The 23435-nt window shown below is 41.4% G+C and overlaps 4 protein-coding genes across 6 annotated transcripts; 2 read left to right on the top strand and 2 right to left on the bottom strand.

The window, feature by feature from the left end:
- Positions 1–10: 10 nt before the first annotated feature.
- Positions 11–6378, top strand: kcnj13 (potassium inwardly rectifying channel subfamily J member 13). Its single transcript, XM_056610585.1, has 3 exons — positions 11–72; positions 1996–2562; positions 4391–6378. Exons 2-3 carry the CDS (start codon positions 2046–2048, stop codon positions 4963–4965), a joined length of 1092 nt encoding a protein of 363 aa, XP_056466560.1. The 5' UTR covers positions 11–72; positions 1996–2045; the 3' UTR covers positions 4966–6378.
- Positions 6379–7322: 944 nt separating this feature from the next.
- On the bottom strand, positions 7323–16407 carry efhd1 (EF-hand domain family, member D1). The gene is made up of 4 exons (XM_056610586.1): positions 15928–16407; positions 11534–11681; positions 9668–9802; positions 7323–8930 (listed from the first exon to the last, which is right to left on the bottom strand). Exons 1-4 carry the CDS (start codon positions 16254–16256, stop codon positions 8796–8798), a joined length of 747 nt encoding a protein of 248 aa, XP_056466561.1. The 5' UTR covers positions 16257–16407; the 3' UTR covers positions 7323–8795.
- A 1036-nt stretch (positions 16408–17443) lies between these two features.
- lyrm9 (LYR motif containing 9) lies at positions 17444–19092 on the top strand. 2 transcript variants are annotated; one of them, XM_056610591.1, is made up of 5 exons: positions 17444–17485; positions 17540–17578; positions 18138–18292; positions 18487–18579; positions 18665–19092. In XM_056610591.1, the coding sequence occupies exons 3-5, from the start codon at positions 18167–18169 to the stop codon at positions 18680–18682; spliced, it is 237 nt and encodes a 78-aa protein (XP_056466566.1). In that variant the 5' UTR covers positions 17444–17485; positions 17540–17578; positions 18138–18166; the 3' UTR covers positions 18683–19092. The 2 variants fall into 2 exon arrangements, with proteins under 2 accessions (XP_056466566.1, XP_056466565.1); XM_056610590.1 differs by lacking the exon at positions 17444–17485 and having other exon boundaries at positions 17492–17578.
- A 238-nt stretch (positions 19093–19330) lies between these two features.
- Positions 19331–23286, bottom strand: ift20 (intraflagellar transport 20 homolog (Chlamydomonas)). 2 transcript variants are annotated; one of them, XM_056610587.1, is made up of 5 exons: positions 23169–23286; positions 22466–22602; positions 22274–22359; positions 22040–22143; positions 19331–19787 (listed from the first exon to the last, which is right to left on the bottom strand). In XM_056610587.1, the coding sequence occupies exons 2-5, from the start codon at positions 22590–22592 to the stop codon at positions 19706–19708; spliced, it is 399 nt and encodes a 132-aa protein (XP_056466562.1). In that variant the 5' UTR covers positions 22593–22602; positions 23169–23286; the 3' UTR covers positions 19331–19705. The 2 variants fall into 2 exon arrangements, with proteins under 2 accessions (XP_056466562.1, XP_056466564.1); XM_056610589.1 differs by having other exon boundaries at positions 23068–23244.
- Between the last annotated feature and the right edge of the window lie 149 nt (positions 23287–23435).

Raw genomic sequence — 23435 nt, forward strand, 5'->3', positions numbered from 1 at the left:
GCCCGCTGCCCTCGGATTCAAACCAAGGCCCAGGTGATACAGGCGGTGTCGTCTGCCACCCGTAAATTGTGGGTGAGTTTACAACCAAACCAAAGTGTTTCAGAGATGCTCGTTGTGTCCTGAGGGTCGGCTGCAAGGTTAATGTGTGCACGGGTAATGATGATGTGAGAGAGAGAGAGAGAGAGAGAGAGAGAGAGAGAGAGAGAGAGAGAGAGAGAGAGAGAGAGAGAGAGAGAGAGAGAGAGAGAGAGAGAGAGAGAGAGAGAGAGGAAGAGAGAGAGAGAGATTGCTGTGAACTAAGATGGTGCATCAGAGGTTGGAGAGCAAATGGTACTGGTCTCCAGAAAGTTAGGTAATAGGGCCCTTTGTTATTGACTCAGATGTTGAGGTACAATGCCTAACATTACATAAAACCTAAAAAGGAAGACCATGTGGATTTTTATCTAAAGATGCTTAGGTTTTGAGGCCAGGTGTTTGACATGATGTTGATGTATTTTTTTCTACTGCTTTACATATTGAGGTAGCGTTACAACTTGAATTCACGTTATAAGAAGGTGTGACATTAATACTAGCAACATGGACCAGCTCAGGCCATGAGCAGTCCATCTATTATCCTTGTAAGGAATAAATGTCACAGATTGCGCCTATTCAGTTTTCAGATATGCTTACATTATTAAAAAACCTGTCCATCTTTATCATCAAAAGGCAATGATTTTAACGCCAATGTAGCCAACAAAATGCCATATCTGGACGGCTTTGCGTTGTCATTCTCTAAACACCCCCCTCCCCCCATCACCATCCCCCAACCTTCCCTCCTTGAGGCTCTGGGTCACATTAAAAAGAGTTTTAAGGACAGAGTCGCGTTTGTTAAAACGCAGTCATCAGTGTCATATTTCCCTGTTCATCAGCGAAGCACCTGACAACAATAGTCATGAAAGAGATAGGGCCGATCGGCCGGGGCGGACTGGTACAAAAGGCGGCCTGCTCTGCCAGAGAGCTGGCCCAGCTCATGGCCCTCATGTGACGGCCTCGCTGCAGCGTGGATCCCCCGTGCCGAGGAGGACAAAGACTTGGTTCTTGTAGGCCTTACGGGACCCTTACCCTACATTATTTACTGGTCAGTGCAAATGTTGCTTGTTCTTGTGCTTATAAAGCAGAGCTATGTTTCGGTGTTACCCCAGCGTTGATCTGATACTGAAGACGATTGGGCTTTTTATGTTGAATAACCCTCGCTGCAGAGAGGGGGTGAAGGAGTGAAGGAGTGAATGCTCATTTATAGTTTGAGATGGATTCAGTCCACATTAGTTTTCCCGGTTGTTTTGAATGTCAATGTTAGAATGAGGGTTGATTATGAATAAACACTTTCATGATTGATAAAATGCTCAAATGTGGGCTTTTCCAAAGCAATCATTCATACAATGCCACACAAATCATCGTTCCTAATCCTGAATTTCCCTTTTCGGGGATGAGTGTGATAAGTGTGATCCTATGACTGGATCTCAGAAGCATAGGTGAACGCAGGATGTTTAACATGCACAGTGGATCCTTAAAGACAACGAGGAGAGAGACATACAGCCAGTGCAGTAGGTTTAAAACTCCCCACAGATGAAAGGCACATTCCTACCCTGCATGTCGCTGTGTTACACAGACAGACGCCCCGCTGGGACCTGCTCTAATCTCCTGGCAACAATATTGACACAGAAACTTGGAAAGGACAAGACTCTAGCTAGCTGTCAGGAGTACCCTCAAGGCTACATCTGGATGCTAGAGTGTCTCTACAGCGCGCACGCATACACACACGCACACTCATGCACCAACATACACACACACTCACGCGCACACCACAAGCCATACAGTACATAGAAATGCATGCATACATTTGTAAGTTCAATGAGTAAAGATTGTCATCTTTGCATCCTGAATGTAAGCGCCTGACATCGGTCTGGCTGTCGTTAAAAGCTCCTGTTTCGTCGTTTTCTTTGTATTTCTCTCCAGACGATTCACAACCGTCCCCGTCGACTTGCCCTCCCTGAGAACCAATCACCATGACGACCAAATCCCACAACAACGACCTAGGCGGCAAGGCCTCCTCCTCCCCCCTCCTCTCCTCTCCCGCCCGCCAGCGCCTGGTGACCAAGGACGGGCACTGCACCCTGGGCGCACCGCCCCCGCCCCCAGGCCTGTGGCCCTGGGCGCCGGGCCGCGCCTGGCTGCTTACCTTCCAGGACCTGTGGGGGGCGGTGGTTGGTCTTCGCTGGCGCTGGGTGCTGCTGGCCTTCTGCGCCTCCTTCGTAGCCCACTGGCTGCTGTTCGCCTGCCTGTGGTACCTGCTAGCGCACCTCAACGGGGACCTGGCCGTGCTGGACCACGACGCGCCGCCACTCGGACACGTGGTGTGCGTCAAGCACATCACCAGCTTCACCGCCGCCTTCTCCTTCTCCCTGGAGACCCAGCTGACCATCGGCTACGGCACCATGTTCCCCAGCGGAGACTGCCCCAGCGCCATCGCCCTGCTGGCGGTGCAGATGCTACTGGGGCTCATGCTGGAGGCCTTCATCACAGGTAACCCCCATTAAGGGACAGACTGGGTGGCAGTAGCTCAGGAGGTAGGCTGGTAACCGGAAAGGTTGCTAGTTCGATCCCTGGCTCCTCCTAGCCAGAGTGTCGAGGTGTCCCTGAGCAAGACACCTCACCGAAAACTGCCCTATGACGAATTGGCTTCCGCCCTGCGTGGTTGACTCCGTCGGTGTGTGAATGTGTGAATGAATTGTTGTAAGTCGCTTTGGATAAAAGCATCTGCAAAATACCCTCAATGTAAAATGACTCATCCTACACATAGTGCATAGCGTCACATGCCCGACAAACACGGTGCAGTTGGCCCACGGAACGATTGTCCCTTGATCATGTCCAAAGGCCTTCCGATAATTCATTCAAACAGACACGTTAAGCGATGCAATACTCTTTTCTTCGTAAAACATGCATTAGTAACGACTAATAGTAATGACTATAGCATCCACTGATGATATGAATCGTATCATGCACTACCTATTCATACCCCTTGGGGTTTTGCTATTTCCAGACACACACTTTTACTGCTAAATAAAAGGAAGGTGAATTGATAGCTTCTCAGTCAATCAATGGTCAATGTTAAAGACTAACTAACTACACACTAGGTTTGTCATTTAGCTTGGAGGTTATTGGTTATAGCTCATCTTTTGAGCCTCAGTCTAAAGACACATCGTTAAAGCAAAACCATCAGGTAATTTATTAAATCATTTTGTATTAGTATATCTAAAAGGGTTGCACATTTAACTGCTAAACTAAAGACATGGTTTTCTTTAACAATCTAATAATAATAAACACAGAGGAAGGAACAGTGTGGATCAAGTTGCACATATCTAATGAATTAAAAAAGGGCATGAGGATGTGCACTTTGTGTGTGGTTTGGCACACTCTGGGGCAGATGTTCAAATCAAATCAGCTTTATTGACTGGGGGAAATCTAGCAAGCTCTTCTCGGGAACAGCTGTCATCTGTTGTTTCCCTGATATAAGAAGTGTAGTTCTTGACAAAAGCTCTGAAATCAACACAAACAGGGATGGGCCCCCATTTCCTGGCCAATAGTGTGGTGATAGGTGTGAAAAAACAAACAAAATAATTAGACGCTAGGCTTTGCACCATTCCACACTACACATTGTCTTCCATCTGGCCCCCTGAAAAGAGAAATGAGAAACGTTTGGTCATGCCAGGGTGATCTTGATGTAAGCATGTATGGAATAACACAGCTGTGCTTACATCAGAGGACTAAAACCACAGAGACAGAAAATATACTCAGAATAGAACACAATTGGCTTGTCTGAAAGTATATTAATGTAATTGTACTATATATTATTATATTATAATGACTATGTATTAATATTTAGATTTCACAAAATATGAAAGTCATTTATTTGATCGGATCCTTTGATTAACCAAAGCCACAATTCTTTCATTCATGTATTTTTTTTTTATCCTGGTTGTACCGGGGTGTTGAAATAACAAATAACAAACTTTAGGTGGCAGCACACTCGCAAAAGTTGTATGTGCCAACTCTTTGATTAAATTAGACTTTAGATACAATCAAAGCACTATCGTTGAATTTAATAACTTTTATTTTCTATTTTTTTGAATATTGAAAGATAAAGACTATTTCACTATCAGAAAAATCACGTTTTGAGCAGCAGAGAGTGAGCCAGAGGCCAAGGGCTAAACAGAGTATAGTGCGACAATGGAGGAAAATAAAACAATAACAGAATGAGAAGACAGAACTGACCAATAAAAAACGTTCAAACAGAAAGCGCACAAAAGAATAACCATGTCCTTTAATTACCTCCGTTGTGTCCAACATCCAGGGGCGTTCGTGGCCAAGATCGCCCGTCCCCAGAAGCGAGCCGGAGCCATCCAGTTCAGCCCTCAGGCCGTCGTGGGCCAGCACCAGGGCCAAACGTGCCTCATGCTGCGGGCCACCAACGTGCTCCAGCGCCCCCTGGTGGACGTGAAGGTGAGCGCCGTGCTCTACGAGGAATGCGAGGGTCAGACGCTGCACCAGACCTCTCTGGACTTCCAGCTGGACCACCTGGGCACGAGGTCCTGCCCCTTCTTCATCTTCCCCCTCACTTTCTTCCACCTACTGGACCGCCGCAGCCCCTTGCACCCGGCACTCTGCGAGGGGAGCTCCACCCACTTTGAGCTGGTGGTCTTCCTATCCGCGTCCCAGGAGGGCACAGGGGACACCTGTCAGAAGAGGACCTCCTACCTCCGCCAAGAGATCAAGTTCGACCGGCGCTTTCTCCCGGCCATGGGCCTGGACGCCCTGGGTCGGTACAAGGTGAATGGCCAGCAGTTTGACACGACCCACTCCAGGGAACCTTTGGCAAAGGACTGTGTGGTGCAGATCAACGGAGACGGGAGCGACCGGATGGAGTGAGGAGGAAGAGGAAGAAGAAGGACCGTCGTTAGGTGAGGTGATCTCCAAGGAATAGTGTTTCTCAGCAGCGGTTCACACACACTTTTTTACGTCCCAAAGGCCGACCCGTTTGTAGATGAAAATGAAGCATCCACCCCCCTGCTAAAGATGGTGTATAAACAGTTATTATTTGAAAATGAAAGATTAACTGTTAAATTGTAGCTGTACCTCTGAAAATGTACAAGACCTCTTTAAATATACACACCGATAGTTTGGCAAAAGATTTCATGATTTTCATTCATTATTTTAATTTGTTAATTCATTGGAGGGTTGAATCATCACCAGATATTAGATATAAATTTTATTTTAGTTGAACAACAATTCATATTGATCTTCAGCAGGTGCACATGAAGATTAGGTGGTCAGGGCCTCATTTTACGGCTCATCCGGCCAGTGTCTATTGCACAACCGTCAAAACGACTGGTCTAGAGGAACACAGAGATATATGCAGGGAGAGACTGTTAGTGAACATCCATGAGGGTAACATGTGAAGAAAGATGTACTTCCATTTATAGGAGCAAAATTTGGCAGGTCTTAAAAGTGTGAAAAATGTAATCTATTGGAATGACAGAATGTGCTGAGGTCTTCGTCATTCGAATCAATGGGCATTCACCACTGCATAAAGACAATGTATATCATTGACATTCATAGTGTTAGAGAAGTGCTTGGTTAGACATGGATCTGAGATGCCATCCAACAGGATTAGACAGTATGCAATTTAACTGTCAATATTAAGCGGCTGGGGTTATCCAATGGGAGTGTTTAGAACACAAATATACATGCATAAATGTCCCTTAGATTGGGGATATTTAACTTTAGACTGACAGAAAGCACTTAAGCAAAATAAATCACATTATGCCTGAATAGTGATATATACATTAATAATTAATTGATTTGTATTGATTAGTAGATTATGCTTTAATAAAAAAAACACAAACATACAAAAAAAATTATTCACTTCAGAAGATCAGTAAATTATGTACACCAAATTTTTGATATACTCTTTCAGCTTGTATTTCGAAATGTCTAGACTTAGCACTTTGGGACAGAGTAGTTGAAACTTATGTTTGTTTGGAGGATATGAGTTGGGAGTTACCATCTGAACTTAATTGACATGGTGAGTGAAATCACTGTGTTATCTACAGTATATGGCTTTAAAAAATCATGTGAAGTAACAGAAGAAACACAAGAGGAGAAAGGTTCAATAAAAGTTGATTGTGAGGGATGAGATCTAAATGTATCACACATACTTCAGTGCCTTGTACAGTGTACATTACATTAAAATAAATATTTTCTAAACAAACCTACAACCGCCTCCTGTTCTGTTCTTCTCTTAGACCTGTTTTTCACAACTACAACAAGAGTCAGCTGTAATTAAATGCCACATTTGTAATAACATCTAATTGATTACTAAAGGGGCGATATTATGCCACCAGGTGTGTGATTAGCCATTACAAGCCGTTTGAATTTTTTTTTTCCTGAGATTCCAACTTGATGTATGATGGAAGATAAACATTTGCTGGAGTCCAGTGGGAAGGCTGGTAGACTGATCTATTCATCATACACATAGGTCAACATTCCCACTTGTAATGTCACTAAAACACAGGAAAAGTCTGATTTTCTAATGGCTATCACTCACATCTGGTAGCACAATATCACCCCTTTAACGGTTGTAACCTAATCTGAATATGAACTCGTTCAAATGTATCGCAACACTTGTGTTGTATGCATGAAATTAAAATATGCAACATCTTATAATTGAATGGTACACGTACAGGCATTTATTGGTTACTAGTATTTGTCTAATGGATCCTCATTTAGGCCCGTCCACACGACACCGGAGGTTTTTAAACAGACGTTCGGCTGCGGTTTTGCCTTGCTTCCACACAACCAGAGAGGGTTTGGGGCATGCAAACAGATTTTTTAAACAATCTTCCAGAGTGGACTGAGTTCTTTGAAAATGCAGCCGTGTGGACAGGCATAACCATAGCTTTTCTATGACGGCACGCATGTGCATAAAGCCATTGCGCGCAGGATCTGGGATTTCTTGTTTTTTTGCATATTTCAGCAGAAGTGTTACACTGCTAACTACTGCCCTTTTCACTCGTGTCGCTGTGTGAACCAGGATAGTTCTGAAAAGCTTGTGTGGATGCAGACTTTTTTGAAACACAAATAACTTTTGAAAAACCTTGAGTGTCGGTTGATATGAGATTTGGGGGATTTTGATTAATTACATTAATCAATACATTTAAAAAGTTATGCCAACATAAATATAATATCTTGATTGCAAGAGAATAGGAACACCTTTGTGAATATAAAACTACAAATAATTCACAATCAAACAATGCAACTCAATTATTTATTTGATAATTTATATTTTACTATATCAAATATATCATAGCAGTTCATATTAGCCACCCCTTCATTTTGGTAGGTACATCAAAATATATGCATGTGCATTACAACAGATTAAATGTAATACCTATTTTATATATGAAAAAATACATCATTTTAATCTCAGCAACATATACATTACATAAAAATGGTACTTTTACAAACAGTAATTTTGACAGATAAAATAAAAAAACATGGTGAGCAAAGGGCCCATTCCACTCCCTTACAAGTCTCAGTTAGTCTTTCATGAATGGTTTTTCTTAAAATATGGATGCGACATGTTGACATATTAAAGTAGTTAATCATTAATAATGAAGACAAAAAGCCATGTCTGTAAAAGCAGCTAAATTTTACAGACAATTAGACCTACATCTAGACACTAATGCCTGTGCTTCAAAAAGTCAATGAAAATGATCTAAGATTGCATAAGGCTTAAATGCCACCATGCCCTTTTTTCCACAATAATAGTCACAATAAAGTTGGCAAAAAAACTAATTATAGTTAAAGTGTACATATACATACAATATAAACGAGTGAGACAATTATTTGACACACCTCACACAGTAATGTTTGGATCCCAAAGATGAATTAAGAATTACTTAACGAAACCTGACATTTACATCAGCCATTCCACAAAAAGTAAATGTTGCAAGTAAAATAAAGGGACAACCTTAAATTGTCCCCAAGTGTGTTTGTCTATGCATGTTGAATGATAAAGAAGATTAGAATAAAATCAGAAATGAACAAACATATTGGGGACAGCACCCTCCGTCTAATGAAAGACAGACTTAAATCATTTCTGATTGGCTATTGGCTCGTGATGTCATTTGCCATATAATCTATTGCTTGCATTTGACACCGCTTTATGCGATAGGAAAACTCGCGCTTGGGGCTATCCCTACTTTACGATTTGATCATATATTTTAAAGTAAAACAAAAAACTTAAAGTAAAATAAAATAGCAACACTAAATGGACCCTAATTTTACTCCTCGGATATGTCCTTGGAGTGTCCAAGCCTCTTTAAGATATGTTTGCTGGAGCAGCCATTTTCAAGAAGAAGAAAGGTCAACTTGCAGTTTCACAGAATTTTGTAACTCATGTCACTGCTTGAATTAATTTGAAATCATATTAATAAATAGCACACTCCCACGTCAGAACATGTTACACCATGAAACAGCTAGGGAAAAGGCTTTGTGTGACAAACATTAAAAAAGATGAGATCATTTCAAGCCCAAATACATCACAGTTACATTAAGAGCTGACCTCGTGGTAGGGCTAGCTAGGCTAAATTATTGTGCATTGCAAAACTACTGTTAGGATCTCCGTTTGAGACGATTGTGCATGCCGAGATGACCTGTAGCTCTGCTGGGCCGCGGGCTCCTCCTGCAGGAGGAGGTCAGGAGCAGAAGGTGGACTGTAGCTCCTTGAAGGCGGCCCGTCGCTCCTTCTTGTCCTGCTCCTGCTTCTTGCGCTCCTCCTTCTCCTCTAGGATCTCCAACTCAAACTTACTGCCCACAGAGAGAGCCTTCATCTGTTATGGCCGAGGGGAAACATACATTGCAATGGTTGGTCTAAATCCGCACAATCACCATAATCAAATCCCTGGCCGAGGATGAATTAGAGTTGATAGGGTGGCTTTGGGAAGACCCTATAGCGGCTCAGTTAAGGGAGTTCGACAAACATCTAAGGTGGTGTTAAAACAACCTTCCCCTTTCGATTCTAAAGTTTCATCTGTCAGGGCATAACAGAAAAACAACAACTTTGGTATATTTAACCACAGCTGACTAACAGCATTTCCCAACCTAAGGCGTAACTATGGTCTGGCTGTGCCAGGCTAGCATTGTGCCCAAGTTTAAATCCAGTGGGGTTCTGTTTGTCCACCAGAGGGCGTACTTTAGTAAAGGACGAATCTGAGGCTAGGGTGGGGAAGAGGAGGAGAAAATTTGGCACAGTGACAGGATTCCCAGCATACCCCGTTTCACAACAACAAGTGCTTTCTGTTCCCAGGAATCCCACGGCTTCTCCCAGCCAATCCAAATCCCATGTTGTCCATGAGAATCAGGACATAAGAATGCAGGTCACAGACGGACTGGTGAATAAGTAATCGGGACACGAATCCCAATACAACCTCCTAGAATCAGGAATGAGTCATGGTTAAAAAAAAAAAACTAAGCAAGGCTGCTAGTATTAACAATTAAAGACTTATTTACGTTTGAATTTCCAATACTTTGAGGACACGATGACACACACACACACACACACACACACCTTTGCCTCGAAGAAGTCCTTGGCCCCCATCACGCCCTCGGTGGAGACGTCTATTTCGGACAGCCTGGCCAGAGCCATCAGGCCGCTTTCCTCCTCCAGCTCCCCAGCTGCTGCCTTGTGGAAGATGAGCAGGAACTAGAGAGGGGGGAAACGGGTTGAGAGTGTGAGTCATCAGGCGCTTCCACTCAGAAATCCAAGCAGTTAGTCCACATTATGCGGCACAGACTCAATATTGTTAGACAAATGACTATGGTAAATAAAATGATATCCGTAGCGACAACTGTATTCTTGGTTTCATTATGAATAGGGCCTTCTCTACATACAATACACAAACTAACGCGATCTTGCTTCATTACAAATAAACAAATAAAGAGTTTGTCCTGTGCCATTCATCTTGAAGTTATGACGGGTCTCTTGAAACCAAATTAAATGATTAATTGACGAATCACATTGATACTTTATTTTCAGAGGTCATAAAGTAGCCATCATAAACATTTAAATGGCCTACTTATAAAGCCTTTAAGATCTACAATCACATTTGCCAGGCAAGCTTCTCTGACCACAATTGAATCAGCTGCGCTCAAAGAGGAGGGGTGCTGCAATAACATCATTGAATTGTTCTGAGCTGACGTAAGAAAAGATCTCTGCTCAGCAGCCGTCGTCCTGCAAGCGTCAGCCAAAGAAACACCAAGTAGTCATCACAAATGTAAATCCTGTGTCTGTAAAGGGCTGTAAAGGGTAATTTACTGCAATTGTTCTACATTTCCTCAAGCTTGCTAGTACCCTTCCTCTTCCCCCCCCCGGTGAATAGTACGAAACATTGTATGGCTCCAGTATCAGAGGAAGTTATACAGAAGAATTACCAGACTCTGGGCTTAGTCCAGAGGCAATGTCTCATCTCACTCTCCAGCTCTCCTGAACCCCCACACTCGCATATACATGCCACTTATGATGGTCAGATAGAGCTACCATCAAGAGGGATGGTCCTGTCCAAGGCATCATAGGGCTGAGCTCAGAAAGGTACGAGTCTTTCCTCTCAGGTGTACACTAGTGGGTGCCATCGAGAAGTCCCATCAGTGGGACCAGACTTATGTAGTGCAAGAATCTCTCGTAGCGATACAGATGACTTTATGGATCACAGAATCGATTATTTGTTACAGTTGCCCTGCTGTGATAACATGAAGAAAGTTGTATTGTATTAACAAGTGGAACAAAGAACTGGTTGTAGAAATGCCATTCCTAACCCAACTAGTACCTTTCCTCAACTTATCTTAACAGTCAAATGCTTTGTCACATTTTCTTGTCTAGGCAATTAACATCTTAAGGTAAGGCCACACTAGCTGGCCTACCAGCATGGACCATCTAATCAGCTCTTCTGCTTGACATCTGATTTTCCCTCACTACAACAATGGTAATGCTTTGCATCAATTCCAAAATGCAGATTATGTTGGACGCAATTGATCTGCACCTTCCTGTATAATGTCCCAACTACATTGCATTCTGGATCTTCTCTATGGCATCATTACCTAGGACTCCTCGAGCCAGGCTTTCCTTTTGTGAGGCTCATTGGTAGTGGATAAGCTACAAGGGTCCATTTAATTTGCATGGTCAATCACAGTTTAAGATAGCACTTAACATGTTTGTCTTCATTCAATACCTGCATATCTGGTTTGAATGCCACTACGCTTGTCCTTTTCCATTGACAGCTGATCCAATCAAAGTCTTATACAATATACTGCCTTAGTGATTTAAGATATGCCAAGAGATAGTGGTATAGGTGAAAAGCATGCACAACCACCATCAGTTATGCTAACTTGGCAAGTGTTTGACATAATTTATAAAAGGAACTACTCAATGAAAGCATACTTCTCTGTAGCTTAGTTTGCCGTCAAAGTCCTCGTCGACTTCCTTGATCATGTTCTTGAGGCCCAGGTGGGTCTGAGGGGCTCCCAGTTTCTCCATCATCAGCTTCAGCTCCATCAGGTCAATGAAGCCGTCCTTACCGGAGTCAAACCTACCCAAACACAAAAATTAAATGCTTGAAATCCACACTTATGTTTGTTCAAAAGAGGGGAATAGCGAGAGAAAGCAAAGAAGATCATCAATGCCTTTTGACATAAAAATGTATTGAATGCTACCTTTTGAGATTCTTAGAATTAGTCAGTCAGTCATTGTCGACTAGCTGATGAAGAATTAAAGATTTAATTTAATTAAATATTTTAAAAATACTATATACATTTATTTAGTTGATAGGGACAATGCTCATTGATTGAAAAACAATTTTCTTGCTGTAAATAAGCCAGAGTTAGCTGCAAATGCTAATTTCCTAGCCAGATCTTAAAAAGGCAACCTAAAATACAATAACTGATAAAAGATAATTGTGGTTACGTCACACTATTGTCAATGATTGTTTGTTAAAAGGGGAACTTCCAAGCTTGGCTATATTCTAATAAAATGATACTGCTTCATATGCCTGTTTGCAGGAAAAGATAGCTGGATGGATTGAGAATGAAAAACATAATTAAAAAAGGGTTTTCATTAGGTTGACGTTGCATGCAGCAATTTCTTTCCCAACGCAAATATGAACGTATTTTCTTATATTACTAAATATCCAAGCGTGATGGTTCTGCTTTAAACAGAACTCCCTGACAGGCATACAAACTCAACCAAATTGCCTCATTGTTGGATAATGGTCTCCCCCACTCCTGAACAACTGGTTAGATTGGGTGGCTGCTGGTGAGTGACCCCTGGTCAGGCTGTGGCATGAATAGGCCATGCAGCTTGTGGGTGGTGTTCTTACTGAATGTATTGAGCACCACACATGTTGCAACAACCAACATAGACTCTTAAGAGGGAGTCTACTTTATAAAGCCATCAACATTTATATTGCTGTATGCAAATGATGTAGATTAAAAAAATATTTTTAAAGGTACATTTTTACAGTGCTTGTGTTCCTGGGACACAGTCACAAAATACAGCAACCCGAACCCAGCTCAAGCCTAGAAAAGATGTTGGAAAGTCCCACTATAGCTTTTCCCCTCAGGGATAATGTCGCACTTCATCACATGACAATGTTGTGTGACACATGTTGCCATACAGATATCAAGACAGACAAAATACCTATTCATGGTTTACAAGGTTATGGCTTCACATAACTTTCCACATCATTATTTCAAGTGCATCCTGCCTATCACTCAATTCTTATCACCTTTCTCCCCCCAATAGGGAAAGCACAAAGAGGCTTATGTCTGATAGAATTACTATTTATAGGAGGCATTCACCAGCTGTTGACAGGCCAGCAAATCTGGTTCCCCCACACACAGGCAACGCAATCTCTTACCCACCAAAGAGAGAGCCATTGTTTCATTCCGACTTCAAAAAAGGGCCAATAGGGCTGCCACCACCCTCAAAGGTCTCCATTTCAAAAATAGCCTTATATAGCGCTATTAAGTATTTAACATCGGGTTAAGATAACATCTCATTAGAGCAGCAGTACAAAAGAATGCCAAAACTCAACATTGAAACGGTATGTCACTCCCCTGCAGACCAGAGGAAGGATCACTGACCCCAGTGAACCCAATCTTCAAATCACTCCCAAATAAAGCCTCCATTATTTACCGACCAAATCTTCTAATCTCAGCTACTTCTTTTTCCACCTCTTCAATGTTCAAACTGTCAAATTCTGAAAAGTTTTCTTAAATAATTTCCTAAAACAGAATTCATAAAAACACAAAAAATAAAAAACGGACGTGGCATCACTTTTGGTTCTTAATCTAACAACTGCTACTGATGTTGCAGTGTGACAACTGTCTCAACAACAGAGAGTGGCCTGTGTGCCTGTCCAACAGAGTGTGATCACATGTGGAACAAGCAGCCGTCACTACAGCTGAGAGCTGCAGTCCCTGCAGCAGATGTCCTACTAATGTGACGTGTTTGCAGATTGCATGGAAGCCAATGTGCATTTCTTCTCATTCTGAATTGTAGATATTTATATTACTAATGCAAGGAAAATTGCAAAATTGATTAATGCTGCAATGAATGCATTCGGTTGGACTTGAACACTAGACTTGAAACGGTCAAATGGCTGTGCTTTTCTTTTCCAGTCGGAGCCAAGCCTCCCTCTCCCTAAATTCCTTTTGTTAATTGTAGATGCGGAAGTAACCGGCGTCAAGGCCACTTCTTTTTTTAAATCGAAGGCCTGGCTTTTTCTTTCTTCCCTCTCCAACCTCATCTTTTGTATGTATACATTTAGTGTTCTCACTGGGACGTTTTGGCACAGGTAATGAATTTAAAGCTACAGTTCACAATGGAGTAACCACATCTTGGCCACGCACCAAACCCAATGCGCCGTGTGGGACAACAACTCATGTCTTGTCACAATAAGACAAGAATCAAAAGAGACATTCAGAAAAATATGAAACGACATAAAAAAAATAACAACATACCACTCGGGGTAATTGTGCCGACACCGTTATGTTCTTATAAAATTCCTGCCCCTACAGCTCTCTGTTCGTTTAGCATTCATACTCTATATAGCGAGAAGCGTGATTTGTGATGGATAAAAGGGAAATATCCCTTTAAATCAAATCCTTGCATATGGAAGAAAACTAGGTCACTCAAGCATGACTGGACACTGCGTACTGAATGCCCCCAGGTAACGAAACGGCGGGTGAGAAACAGAGCACTCCCAAGAGAGGGGTGAAGTAGAAGAGACAATTCGCCACAGTGGGGGAGGGGACATGGGTGTGATCATGGGTGAGCAATCAACAAACCGTTTACATCCTAACTCTCATACTAAGGTTTGACACACTCGTCCAGCCAGAGTGTGTCAAACCTTAGGATGAGAGTTAGGATGAAAGCGTGTCATGTAGTGGCGAGGTGTGCTCAGCCCTTCATCACTTACATCCACCTAAAGTAGGCTTAACCTTGCACCACTTAAGGTTCCAGAGGGTCAGCGACTGAAACCCAAGCTCTGTATGCAGACTCAATACTATTCTGCATAAGAGGCTTGGATTTAAAACAAGACCGTTTTTACTGTAGTTGTTTTAGTAATAGTGTGTCAGTGTACTAATTTTTGGACAAGCTTGCATATAACCATTAGGACAGACAAATATGCATTTGGAATAGAATACATACATATTTTGAATGGAATTAGTTTTATTTTCAGAATTGAACATAAGATTCCATATTGTTGTTTGAGGTTGTACAATCGAGCCAATTGACAAGTCAAATCAACTCAACATAGTTCCTGCATCGTTCAGAGTGGCGGATGGTTAAGATGCAAGCAGCATGTGACCCTCTTGTCTCTCTCAATGGAGGAAATACACAATGCAAGTCATGGAACGAATGACTTGCCTTACAAAATATGGAAGGGCAGAGAGAGAATGTGGAATGAATATGGATGCATTGGGGGGAAAGTGAATATTTTAGATGAAGGAAAAGTGACAATTGGAAAGATATGTACAGGGGTGTCACACCCCTGACACAGGCAATATAGGTTTGTGAGGCTGAATACTGTTCGTTAAGTTCATCATGCGTTTCATGATGTGATATTTTGCGATACCAAGATTGTGATATTGGCCTACATATTAAAATTTAATAACAGTGGGAAGTTTTCTAAATGGTAAATGTTGCTCCACGACATCCGATTACCACCCCACACAAATATTATCCTGTCAACCAAGCCAAAAAGGCTTTTATCGGGAGGAAACGGGGAAAGCCATGGATGCCCTTTATTCTATCATTGAAAAGAATAATCAGGCACAATGTCTGCTGGTTTACAGTTCTCTGAAAAACATAATACATCGTTTTGGGAAGTTGAATAGGATGTCCTCCCCAGTCGAGGGAAGAGAGAGAATCCACTGCTGGAATTATAAATCCGGGCAATATGTGGGTTACCATTGGACGCCCCAGCAGTGATTAGGAGATTAGACTCAGCGAGCCCACGGTATCAATGAGCCGCTTTAACAGACAAATATAATTCAATACAAAAGAGAAAACTCCACGTGTGAACGGCTGGCAAACAGACGCTTCAATCAACTGTCAATCAGATCAATTATTCAACCGGGCGGCGTCTCACGTGTCGCAGCATAATCCTAATCCCAGTTTGGCCGTTCGTCTCCAAACACAATGCAGATGACGCGTTACGCACGAGCTTTTATATGTATTGCCAACAAATAAAAATAAATACAGAAATAAATCGCTATATAACATGGTGAAAATTCTACCAATCCACACCGTGGATGATGATCACGATTTACCTCTTGAACATCGCCTCCATATCCTTAATCTGTTTGCGAGAGAACTCTTTGAATTCCGTGTAGGGGTTGAAGACCTTGCTGCGTTTTGGCGCAGCGATGCCATCGTTGATGTCCAGCCTCCGGGTGAGTTTGGCGTTGAGTTCAGAAGACGCAGCAGCGTTGTTGTCGTCGGCCCCCGCCGTCGCAGCCCTCTCGCTCTCCGGTGTCTCTGGTTGCTCGCTGCATTTAGCAGGTACCTCTTCTTCAGTGGGGGCCGCTGCGGGTGCTGCTGAGCCCTGCTCGGTGTCCAACCTGCGCTGGAGTTTTCTAGCCAACTCTTCGGATGCCATGACGATGCTGAAGGGCTCTACGTTGTTTCGATGCGTTTGGAGTGAGCGGCGCGCTAAGCCTGGACTGGACTGTGTGTGTTAGCGAGGTGCGTGTCAGTTCGTGCAGATACGCATCACAAATAGGCTGTCACTGGGGGCGGGGCAGGAAGGCAGCGAGGGTTCCCATCAGACTCCCACTGATTTATCTCACCGACTCCAAGTCAACGTTGGTCCATATTGCATGAATGCGCAATATTATAGACATTAGATTGAAAATCTCTATTTTTAACACTAGAATATGTTCACTCCTGTTTCAGCCTTTCAGCGTCTGTGAAAGAGGATGGGTGGAAAGGCCTGGAATATTTTGTAGCTGCGCAAAAGCAAGGTTGTTGATGATTAGGCCTATTGCTCATAGTGTTTTCAAAGTATCTAAATGTTGATTGCAGCTTAGATGTTGACCCTTTTAGTTAAGGACACACATCTCATATTATGTAACGATAACATACAATAATATAGTTATTATTATTAATTCACTGCTTCTAGTTGCAACAATGACATTCAATAGCTGTATGTATGCAATGTAAAATGCATGTATATATTTCCACACCTCATGAAACAAACGGGTGTGCATAACAAAGGTCATTAATAAGGTCATCATTGAGAGAAAATCTGAATTGAGCAGGCCATTGAGCATAATGTGCTATGGTGTGGTATTTTAGTGCCCTCTATAGGCAGTGTCTATAAGCACACATAACGGTTTAGGCTACGGCGGTTCATTGATGACACACTGGACCAAGACAAAGAGTCGTTTTTTGTTGTCAAGTAAGCTTTTTATCCATGGAAATTCACCATGGTCTGTTGGGAATAGGGTTAACAGCCAATAAATATTTCAAAGTAATAAGAAAAAAAAAAACAGACATATGGTAAAACATATGAAATACAATGCATGCAATATAGGCCTACATTTACTACATGTGCATTTGATAAGGTATATTTAGACCTATATTGTATATTTGCATTATTATTTTAACATGAATGACACAAATTGAAAAAAAAAGATCTCAGATATAATTTAAATTTCATGAAATCATCAACCACTCTACATCAATAGGTGGCGCTGTATTACACCTAGTCGCCAAAATAAAATCACATTTTGCGTCTAATCATTTTGATCACGGTAGGTGGCAGTACAGGCCAGCCTTTGGCTTTGCACAAATATCTATAAAATGTAAAGAAGAGGTAACACTGCTCTGAGTCTGTTTATGTTATAGTCCCTTGTTCTGCGTAGTGAGGCCGAGATGCAGCGATGCATATGATGACCCATATATGATGATGAAGAATAAGTAAGTATTAGAATAATAAACACCGATGCCTTACTGTTGACGTCACTTTAACTTGATGAACCTGGTTATAAGTTCATGTACACGCTACACAGACCAGTGAACCGGTGTTTGTGACGGTCAATCAATGACGTTAATGTCATCCCAACAGCATGGAATGGCAAATATCTAATGGTGTCTTTAAAGTTGATATCCTGTTCTCGGATATCTTATTGTAGCCTGATATTCCTAACGTCAATGTACTTGTACTATAGTCTGTTGTTCTCATACACTCCAAGTCAACAGGATTATGTATAAATCTGTCTACCCATCTTTTGCCATGCTATCATTGTATTGTTTATTATATTGATTGAACTATATAACCATTACTTTATTGCATATCTAGGGCTGCTTTTTATGCAGCAAAAAAATATGTATTGAGGTTCTGCATTTCGTCAATGAACACAATCTGCCTATTTCTTACACATAAGTACATTTTAATAAGTTATATTGCCTCTAAAGTCTTAAACAACTTTTATCTCCAATAATATTATGTATTCATGTTTGTTTGTTTGTTTTACAGACAGTATCTGACAATAACACACGAGTGCAATGCCACCCTTAGCAGGATCTGAATTGGTGAAGACACCAGTCCACCTTTATCGTTACCTCCTGAGATGCTGCAAGCAATTACCGTCGCCTGGAATGCAGCAACATTACCGTCATGCTATTCGACAGGTATGGCACAGAGCCCTCTCTTCCAATGCACTGCTGTTTAAACACTGCATGCACTAGGTTACTAAGTGATTCGGTTATTTCCCAAAATTGTATGGTTGTTGTTCCAAATATGTTGGAATAACGTGTGACTGTTAGAATAACCCTAAATATAGTTTATTATGTAATATTCTATCACTTATGATGTGTCACCGCAGGGATATAATAGTCATAAGGATGAAGATGACCCTGAGAGAATACAAACTATTATACACCGGTCTTTAGCGGATGCGGACTGGATCCTTGATAAGGTAAGATCTTCTATGTCGTTCACATTGAAGAAAACATGCTGGGTATTCGGCAAGGTTTCATGTTTTCTTTGTTTTTTTTCAACAGTATACAAAGAAGAAGTGAGCTACTCAAATGGGAAATCCGTACTGGAGCTGTTTTGTAAAATACCAGATGTTCTGCTTTAAATATACAGGTCGGTGTTTGACTTGCCTGACAGACATTTCACTTAGTCCCATTTCCTTGCAGAAAGCGAAAGGAGATACAACAGTTTCAGATCTTTCCAGGGCCAAAAGATTAATATAACGTCACACCATTATCTCTAATCTAGTATGAAAGTGTTGGGACTAAAATATGAGTCAAATAAATAACTATAAATAACCCAGATAATCTGTTTGAAGTGGTGAAATGTATGATATAGAACTTTTTAAAATTGGATATGATGTATGCTCCATTTAAACCTTGTACAGGTTGGAATATAAATAAATGATGCTAAACACTTGGAGAATTCTCTACAGTACATTTATTCAAGTGAAACCATATTCCATCCAGGAAATAAGCAGTATACATAGAAATCATAAGACCACAAAAGGAAGATAATGTAATTACTTTGCACTACAGAATTAAAGTAAAAGCATAAGACCACAAGGCCATAGAGAGGCCTAAGGCATATAAAGTAATTTTGTATTAAAAAGATTATTTACAGTTGCATGCACATGCTCCTTTGTATTGGTATAAAATTAATAAATTCAGAAACAGCAATTCTGCAGTATAAATAGTATAAATATGTTTCTTTGTATATAAATAGCATCATCTTTTGCTTGTACGACATGGTGAAATGATAATGGTTCGATTTCAAAAGTACCTGATAAATAGTTTATTTTTTAATTGGAAAAGTCAAACATATTCCCCTTTGTGGGCATAGTTCAGCAGATGTCCTTCAGTTGATATAATCGCATAAATGTGGTGTAAATATGTTCTTGGCTGTAGCACAAGCTCTTGGATTGCCTTACAATAAGAATGATGTCATTGTTTGCTGCTCTACGAAATCTATCGCTGATAGAAAACCAACCAACAAAAGGACAGGCACTCTGGAACACACAATACACACAAACAGACGATTTCTCCGGATACCTTCGTCCTTTGTGCTCATTTCTGGAGAATGAATTGATCGATGAATTCATTCTGCTCCGCCTCAACTTTAGACAGCGCCTCATACTCAATTCGGTATCTGAAAAAAACAGATGCACATGATCGATGCTGATTTCTTTCTTAATTTGCCTTTTAAAATTGCACACAGAGCCTTGCAATACAGGTGGCTCCCTCGTCTGCAAATTACTTATTTTATACCTTTGCAGGAATTGAGATTAAAATCTTTAAGAAAACGTGTACAGACATGATAAAACAGCAGAACAAGTCATGTAAAGTTTCAACACACAACAAACAACACATTTCAGTATTAACAGATGAGGGAAAAATATGAATCACATTTATAAAGATTCAACAGGAGGGCGAATACTTAAAGGAGCATTTCACCGGTGGAGGCATGAATATGTATTGAAATTGGGTCCTATATGTAGTCGAATCATAAAATAAAATTCAAATTTGTTGCCGTCTTGACCGAGAAAAGGCAGAAAGTGACTTTTTGGAGCTTGTGGATTGAAGACAACAACTCCCACGATGCACAGCTTCGCTGGCCACTCCCGCTGATCTAGATCTCCGCCTATCAGACACCTCGCTGTTCCATCTACCAAGCTCATACGCAAGACTGCTTGAAAATCATTTAACACAACATTCCTAGTGAAGAGTATTAGTTGGTGAAATCAGTGAATTAGTCATTGTTTGTATCCCTTTCAAAACGGTGAACTTTTGCATGGTGCCATCATCTATGTCAGATCCAGTACCTTCCTTCATTGTACTTCAGTTTTATCAACAGCCTCTGTTAGTTTAGCTTCAGACGCTGTGGATGTTAGTTTCTGCTGGTGAAGTCCCACCCATTGGCACTGCTCTAATAGGTCTGTAGCGTCAGTGGGTCCCACCCCCTATAGGAGGGGTGGGACTAGTGGTTGTAGTCTTACGATAATCCTCCCCTCTTACACTTCCTATTTACTTACAAGCAAAAATCGTCATATTGGGTCATCTTAAACAGGAAGTGCTGGAGATCGATACGGATCTATCCAGTCTCCCCAGAAAATAAGGGAATGATGCACGAACATTCACAAATATGAGTGGGTTTCTAACGATACAAAGCTTAATGGAAATGGGTGAAGTTTCCCTTTAAGACATTTACAGGCTAGAGAGGATAACTCTAGACCTTTGATGAAAGAGCAAGGTCCACATTGGGAAAGGGGAAAAGTAGTAAAGCCCTTTTCCCTAGCTCTATGTGTACATTGGGAACAGATAGAGATAATGCCCCACCAGACACTATTTATAAATAAAAAGTGGCTGGGCCAGTGCCTGGCTAGAGTGAGGACCAACCATTGAGGGGAACAAATTGTGTCATTCATGCGTCATTGCATTTGCAATGGTAAGGAACCTTACTGCCCCATGGTATACCATGTCCGCCATCAACAGACTTTCAGTGGATGCAAAGTAGCATAAAATTACGCTGTAAATCGAGGACTGGAATAAATGTAGCAGTAGTACGTATATTTCTGCATGCAGAAGTAAACCAAGACTTATTTTGAAAAACATTACAATGTTTCGGCTTTAGTTTGTTGGTCAGATTTCAAATGTGTTAATTGAAAGACTGAGTCATCAATAATGAAACAGAGATATTTGATCTACTTCCAAATGGTGGAGTATGGCCCTATAACCCTGTGGTGAGCTTAGTAACACGTTTGCATTGAAATTGACAGAGATAAACATTTCTTGTTATTATGAGCGCAAAATACTTTTCAGAGCGTTAGAATAACTTTTTGATCACTTCTAAATGGTGGAGTTGTCCCTATAACCCTAGGGTGAGCTTAGTAACACGTTTGCATTGAAATTGACAGAGATATCAACATTTCTTGTTTTTATGAGCGCAAAATGCTTTTCAGAGCGTTAGAATCACTTTTTGATCACTTCCAAATGGTGGAGTTGGCCCTATAACCCTATGGTGAGCTTAGTAACACGTTTGCATTGAAATTGACAGAGATATCAACATGTCTTGTTTTTATGAGCGCAAAATGCTTTTCAGAGCGCTAGAATCACTTTTTGGCCAACAATGTGTTTTTGACCTTACATTGTTGATTTTGCTCAAAACTACTTCCAAATGGTGGTCCACCTTTTAAATCTCTACCAGTACAGTTAAACGGTTCTTTATAGATCTGGTATGGAGCCAATCCTATTATATAGATTTTCTGCACATCCAGTACACCTACAATTTCTGTCAACTTGCTCACTGAATCACCGATGAATGGATTTTCTTTTTCATATACTGCAATGCGGTTTGTATTATTCAATGTTTTGTCATGAAGGATGCTAGAACCCAATGCTTACCTTTCAAGCTGCATCGTCTTCTCTGCTATGAGAGCCTGGAGCTGTTGCTGTTGAGCATCTCTTTGTTTCGCAACCGACTTCAACAAGTTCCTTGCTCCGATAGCCTAGGCAAAAGGGTTAAGAACACAGTATTGTAATAGATAAGCAATTAAGGCGGACAAAATTTAAGTAATATGCTTTAGGTTAAAGTGGTTTACTTTTACTAATAACAATATGCTGAATGGCCTCTCTTACCTTCATCTTTTCCGTTTCGGCTTCTTTGGCCAATTCGTCTACCAACTCTATGAGACCTCCAACTATCTTTTGAAATTGGCCAATTTCTGCAAAATAAGATAAATGCAACAGCACGATAGATTGTGTTACATTTACCAATTCAGCTCAACAAAAGAAACAAGATATGTTATGGTGTGGACAAGATGTCCTTACTGTCCACAAACTCTTTGCACTCTTCCTTGAGTTCGGACGTCTTCTGGCCCACCTCAGGGTCCAGGACCCTCAGCTTGTTGAGGTCATCAAAATGAAAGCCAGCCTCTGCCAGGGGGTCGTTGGCCATGACTGCAGGACTGTGAATTGAATGTATGAAATACAGAATTAATAATAGCCTTTTGTCTGAAGAGTCGCCCTCTGTTACTGTGTTATTATTTCAAGTCCCGTGGTGGTGGCTCACAGGTTAAAACAAGAGATAAGGGCAATTGCTTATTCTTTGATGGTTGGTCACCGTTGACGTGATTCCATATGCTTCTGAAACTCATGCGTCCAATACCGAAGAAGGGACATTAGGGTAGCATTGTAGAATGAAAAACACGTTGTTTTCGACTAGATTAATCTGATCTCTTTACAAACACTACCATTCACAATAATATTATTAGGGTGTGCTGATCAAGAGCAGCACCATGGCTAACCAAAATAAGCGGTAGGGGCATCTCAGTGTCTCCACCTCCACATCCAACCCTCGTCCATAACAACAGGGTCTGGGGTAAAGTATAACACAATATCGTCGTAGCACGACGCTATTGTTAGCGTCTCACCTTTAGCTGTAAACGTCAGCGGACCCCAGTGAAGTGGCGGACTGAGCCGGCTTATCGGTCTGTTTGTAACGTTGGGCCGAGCGAAGGAACAGCCGACTTACCTTTTAATGGCGTTACAAACACAAGTCACTTTGTTTGGCGTATATGTGGCATCTCTAGCGACGGACCGGACTTCTCCCCCTCGGCTGCCAAGGAAACACGACGCTCCTCCTCCATGGGGCGGGACTTATATCTCGCAATGGTTTGTGGGATGAGTAGTTTCTTCACTCGTTAAAAAAAATAATGCACGCAGTCTTGTACCTTTGCTTTTTATTCCATTTTCCTTTTTATTTATTTAAAAAAAAATCAAAATAAATGTTTTATGGATA

Source organism: Gadus chalcogrammus, chromosome 16, assembly GCF_026213295.1.
Source record: "Gadus chalcogrammus isolate NIFS_2021 chromosome 16, NIFS_Gcha_1.0, whole genome shotgun sequence".
Classification (NCBI taxonomy): Eukaryota; Metazoa; Chordata; class Actinopteri; order Gadiformes; family Gadidae; genus Gadus; species Gadus chalcogrammus.